This window comes from Rutidosis leptorrhynchoides, chromosome 3 (genome assembly GCF_046630445.1).
Source record: "Rutidosis leptorrhynchoides isolate AG116_Rl617_1_P2 chromosome 3, CSIRO_AGI_Rlap_v1, whole genome shotgun sequence".
NCBI lineage: Eukaryota > Viridiplantae > Streptophyta > Magnoliopsida > Asterales > Asteraceae > Rutidosis > Rutidosis leptorrhynchoides.
In genome coordinates, this window is record NC_092335.1 from 362,755,920 (window position 1) to 362,761,739 (window position 5,820).

Sequence of the window (5,820 nt, forward strand, 5' to 3'; positions counted from 1 at the left end):
ATCCCATAGCGAAACGCGGAGATGCACGTATATTTTTAATTTAAAATAACATTTAAATCTTTAATGGGTTATACCTTTTAGTTCGACTCGAGTTGCGCTTCAACGACATCATCGTTAGCCACGAAATAATTTTACAAAATAAACACAATAAAATGCATTTAAAACGAAAACCCCAGCGCAAAGTGAGGGTTCGACAACTAGTTTTTACCAATTAGAGAGAAGTAAAAATACATTACTCCGTATTTGATAAGTGGAATATGTACCGGAGAATTTTGAAAATCGGAAGCAAAATGAATGTCAATGCGATCACGAATTTTTGAACCAAATCGTAAGTGCTTACGTCATAAAATCGTCATGCATTACATCGTTTGACTTTAACTTACCACCACTACTCACTACCGTACCAACTTCATCACTCTCTTTAAATTGATCAATGTTTTTCCAGATTAAATCCACAATTCTTCTTCCTTTCAATCATCAATCAATCCTTAATAAAAGAATAACAGATTCAATTTCGAAAAAATGACAACAATTCCAAGAGTCAAGTTAGGTTCACAAGGTTTAGAAGTATCAGCTCAAGGTTTAGGATGTATGGGTATGTCCGCTTTCTACGGACCACCCAAACCCGAACCCGACATGATCAAACTCATCCACCACGCCATTAACTCCGGCATAACTTTCCTCGATACCTCCGATATCTACGGCCCCAAACTCAACGAGATCCTTATCGGCAAGGTACCAATTTTATCATCAATCATCAATTATGATTATAGTGAAATTAGGGTTTAGTAATTAGATTTATATATTTGAATTGTAGGCTTTAAAGGGAGGGATGAGGGATAAAGTTGAGTTAGCTACTAAATTTGGGGTAAAATTGGATGGTATAAGGGAAGTTTGTGGTGATCCAGCTTATGTTAGGGCTTGTTGTGAAGCTAGTTTGCAGAGACTTGAAGTCGATTGTATTGATTTGTATTATCAGCACAGGATTGATACTCGTTTACCGATCGAAATCACGGTTAGTTTTGTTCTACGATCCTTGTTTTGATGTTTGTTTGTATTCTGAAAGGCATCATTTAAATTATTATTTTTGGTTTTGAAACTTCATTGCTACTATTTGTGAGGATATTGACAATTTGCTTATCGAATATAAAGGTGGGTTAGGAAAATCGGACCTATATATTAGAAATGCGCATAATAATGGCTGCACGAAACTATAATAATATACAAAGTGTCTATGTGGTTCAACAAATTGTGTTGTCATGGTTGCTAGGATTTAACTGATTTTGTAGTGAATTTTAGTTGTACAAGTATACAGAGTATTAAATAAAGAACCACATCCATTTATCCGTAATAAATAAACAGAAAACAGCTACATATGTGTCCTAACTGCCTTATTAGGTAAGTTTTATTTCTTATTGCAGATACTAGGAGAGTTGTATTATCTTCGTTTGAACTCTATATTATACTAGGTTAGCATTGTATCTATTTTAATGTTGAGGTAGCTGATCGTACCACAATGTATCGTTGTCACATCATATAATTGTATATATTTATTTATAATTAGAGCTTAGAATATTAAATAAATGTATTTTTACATTAATCTATGTATCTATATTTGCACTCGTATTTATTCATTCGTGTTGGACGGCCCCGTTTGGCTCATGGAATCCAATGGGATTCTGGTGGAATTGGAATTAAATTTAGACACACGTCGTGTTTGAATTCAATTCCAATTCCGCCGGAATCCTATTGGATTCCGTGAGCCAAACGGGGCCTTAGTCTCTTTACCTTCGGGAGAGGAATGATTTTTTGCATCTTACTCCCCGTAACCCACTAATGTGGGATTAGGTATCGGTGTTTGTGTTGTATCTAATAACAGCACCATTTAGGCTTGATATTGGTCTCTTTTATTTATGTCTCTGACACCATCATCCTCCATAGCCTTGCGTTATATCCTATTTTCACTTGCACTCTGACTCTTGTTCCCTATTATTGAAAAATGATAGAAAAAGAAAGTGACATATATTGTGAAATTATAAAATTGTGCTCTGGTTAATAGTTCAACTTAGAATTGATATTACTCTCTTTTAGCTATTTCTATGACACCATCATCCTCCATAAGCTTGCGTTAGGATCCTATTTTCGTTTTCCCTGTGGATTGACAAAAAATAGAGAAAGAAAACGACATAGGTCACTAACATGACTGCATCCATGATCATGACTCATGCCTAGTTTTTTTATAATATAGTCGATATATGTAATAGCTTATCATTCCTTCCTGTTTTGTTCAAACTCGGTGTAAGTTCACATTGAGAAAGATGGGACAAATACCTTTTCTCTTAATGAATTGTCATTTCAGTTGTTCCAACCGTCTAAATTACTTAAAGTAGACAAATTGTCTTCCCGATTGTCTAGATCCACAAAAGAGTACTATGGTGTAACTTCTACTAAATGAGGGTCCATAACTCAATATTGAACTTCTAGTGAAGGCACACCCTATATGTGTTTTTAGTATTATTGATATCTTCAAGTGTTTTATTTTAAATTTTAGATGGGAGAACTAAAGAAGTTGGTTGAAGAAGGAAAAATTAAATATATTGGACTATCGGAGGCATCTGCATCAACCATCAGAAGAGCCCATGCTGTGCACCCGTTAACAGCTATACAACTAGAATGGTCCTTGTGGACAAGAGATGTCGAGGAAGAGATCGTTCCAACTTGCAGGTTGGATATTGTTTACTCTTCTATTATGTGCTGCATTTCTTTTTCTTTTTCCTTTTCTATTTTGTTATATACTCAACACTAAATAATAAAATATACATTTTTTTTTTTTTTTTTACTTTGGTACTCTATTAGAGAACTAGGAATCGGGATTGTTGCATACAGCCCTCTAGGACGAGGATTCTTATCATCTGGTCCTAAAATGATGGACAAGTTGGAAGAAGGGGACTTCCGTAAGGTCTGTATGTTACAATTTTTTGTTCTAAATTATCATTTTGCTCCCTCTATTACAATAAAAATAACTAAAAGTGAGTGGGTCAGGTGGGGCAGGGTAACCGATCAAACCATGTTTGCACCGAGATAGGTTCTTTGTGTTTAGACTGAAATGGGTTGGGTCGACCTAGAAAACTTTTTTCTGAACTTTTTTTTTATCACACCTTTGGGTCCCTTTTGATTAGGAGGAATGATATTTTTCATTGTATATGTCTTTCTTCTTATACTTGGATTACAGCTACCAGTAAATTTTCTTTTAGTTGGGCCAAGTGGCTTTGTAATCCTTTGTTATGTTTGTAATTCTAGCAATTTGCTAGTTTTTTTTTTAAAAAAAGTCAGTTAAAAAAAATTAGCGTGTCAAATCTGATTGCAGAAGTGTTGTTTTTATTACTGGTCTAATTTTTTGGATTCAAATAATAAACAGAGTTATTTACATCAAAGATACACTTTGGACTTTGAAGCCATCTGATCCGTTTTACCTGTTGTCTTAAAAGCTATCCATTTTTACTTTACCTGTCTGACCCGTTTGAGATAAGACATAACCCAAATCAGCTCATCCATAAGGAAGTGGATCCAAATTGCCACCTCTACAAAATATGTTCGAATAAGAGCTACATCCGCATAACATTTTGTCTTTTCTTAATGGTATCGTTATACTCAGATTATGAATTTTTCGTATAATAGTTCCTGCCAAGGTTCCAAGCTGAAAATCTTGAGCACAACAAGATCTTGTTCGAAAGGGTTAATGAAATAGCGACTAAGAAGGGATGTACACCATCACAGCTGGCATTGGCTTGGGTTCACCACCAGGGAAACGATGTGGTCCCCATTCCAGGAACCACCAAGATACAAAACCTTGAACAGAACATTGGAGCTTTATCTGTTAAGCTCACACCAGAAGAGATGGCTGAACTTGAATCCATTGCATCAGCTGATTCAGTTAAGGGGGATCGATATGGGTCTGGTCTTACAACATATGTGAACTCCGAGACTCCTCCATTGTCATCTTGGAAAGCTTAATCTATGTTGTGAGTCTGTTGTCTGTTGTGTGCTGATATATATCCTATCCATATCAGCTTTGTTTTCCTGTAATAACGCATTTTGGTTTCATGCTGTGATGTAATCACTTGAGTTTTGAAGAACAATAAATAAATGCGGTTTCTAGTTTTAGATGTATGCTTGAGCGTGTTTAGTGTTTTGTGACTATCAACTCGATCTGTTTTTCTAGACCAACATGTATGGGGTCACTGACGGGGTTTACACTATGCGGAGTACTCATCACCCGATCATATCCTTTAACATCCGCTGGGGGAAGCCTATTCAACTTGAATCCAGGGAAGTAAAACCCTTGAGTGAGAATCGAACCCGGATCACGTTCTTCGATTCTCCCTTGGATCCGGGACACGTACTCCAAGACCGAATATCACTTAGCTAAATGCTCGGTGGTATAAGAGGGATCTGTAAAAATATTGTTTAATTGAATTTTCGCTCTTTTTGGTTATGAGGTCTGATATCGCATATTTCATACGCGTTTTCTTTAGCGATATCGGGCATATTTTGGTCATTTTGGATACGATTTGGTGTTATTTCAATAAGTGTTGTGAAGGTTCGAGTTCTAAGACCAAGGAGATGAAATTTGAAGTTATTTGATGGTTTTAGTGATTTTCTTTGGAAACAAGTGAAAGAGATTGGTTTGATTCGAGTTTGGTTCGAAAACGAGTGATTTATGAGTTTTATAGTCCGGATTCAGCAAAAAAAGGTCTGGAGCGCCGCTTCAAAACATGGAGCGCCGCTCCAGTAGGCATAAATTACAGTTCGAGTGCTTTTAGAAATCAAGAGATGAGTTTCCAGTTATCTGGAGCGCCGCTCCATATTTGGAGCGTCGCTCCATGTTCTGTCGGTTTCAGAATCCACCTATTTAAAGCCCGAATTTTTACCCTAACTTATCACTTTTGCATCCACACGAATTCCAGCAGCTTTTTGACGAACCAAGGTGATTTTTGGGGAATCCCAAGGTCATTCTAACGCATCAATCATTCCGGAAACGCGTTTCGATCCGTTCATCATTCAAGAACACAATTTTCATTAGGTTTAATTCTTATCTTCATAATGAATACTCTTAATTGTTTATTTGTGATCTTGGTTTTAGCCATGGTTGGCTAAGCTTTTTAATGTTTGTCTAGATTGAATATTTGTATGTGTTTGGATGATACTTTAATGTTTTATTGATTAATGCATGATAATTATGAGTTTTGATTAAGAACCATTTTTGTGGGGGTTGATTATTATTACTAGGTTGATTAGTGATCTTGTTTGAACAAAGGGAACCCTGTTTCAATTTAGTACACTAGTTTTCAATTGATTTGTCTTAACCAATTAGGTGCTTACTGGACCAAGGGGGTAAACCGGGTAACATAGATTAAACAAAATAGGAGTGAATTGTGTGGAGCGAACGCGTAACCAATTGAATCTTAATCTTGTAATTAGTTAATTACTAAGTCACAAACGAAAGAGGTCTTTGGTGAAAGGAACCCTAAGCCAATAAATCCAAGTTTGACGTGTTTGCTAAAAGAGAACTCTGGGTAAACCGACTTTGTAGTTGCATGTATTAATAAATTGAACTAGAGCTTAATAACAAATCATCCGACAGTGCGAATAGGAGATCTAGGCGAACATTCTTTTATCCATTGAATTCAAATATCTTTACTATTCGTTGAGTCAGCATTTATTTTTATAAATTTAAAAACACAAAAATATTGTCTTTTACTTTTAATCAATCTTTGATTTGGCTAATCGTTAAATAGCCACAAAACAAACTATCTCGTA

General features: G+C 35.8%; 1 protein-coding gene across 1 annotated transcript; it reads left to right on the top strand.

Annotated features, from left to right (window-relative positions):
• The first annotated feature begins 411 nt into the window (after positions 1 to 411).
• On the top strand, positions 412 to 4,168 carry LOC139897587 (probable aldo-keto reductase 4). Its single transcript, XM_071880283.1, has 5 exons — positions 412 to 735; positions 818 to 1,015; positions 2,552 to 2,724; positions 2,857 to 2,959; positions 3,679 to 4,168. Exons 1-5 carry the CDS (start codon positions 523 to 525, stop codon positions 4,012 to 4,014), a joined length of 1,023 nt encoding a protein of 340 aa, XP_071736384.1. The 5' UTR covers positions 412 to 522; the 3' UTR covers positions 4,015 to 4,168.
• Positions 4,169 to 5,820: the final 1,652 nt, after the last annotated feature.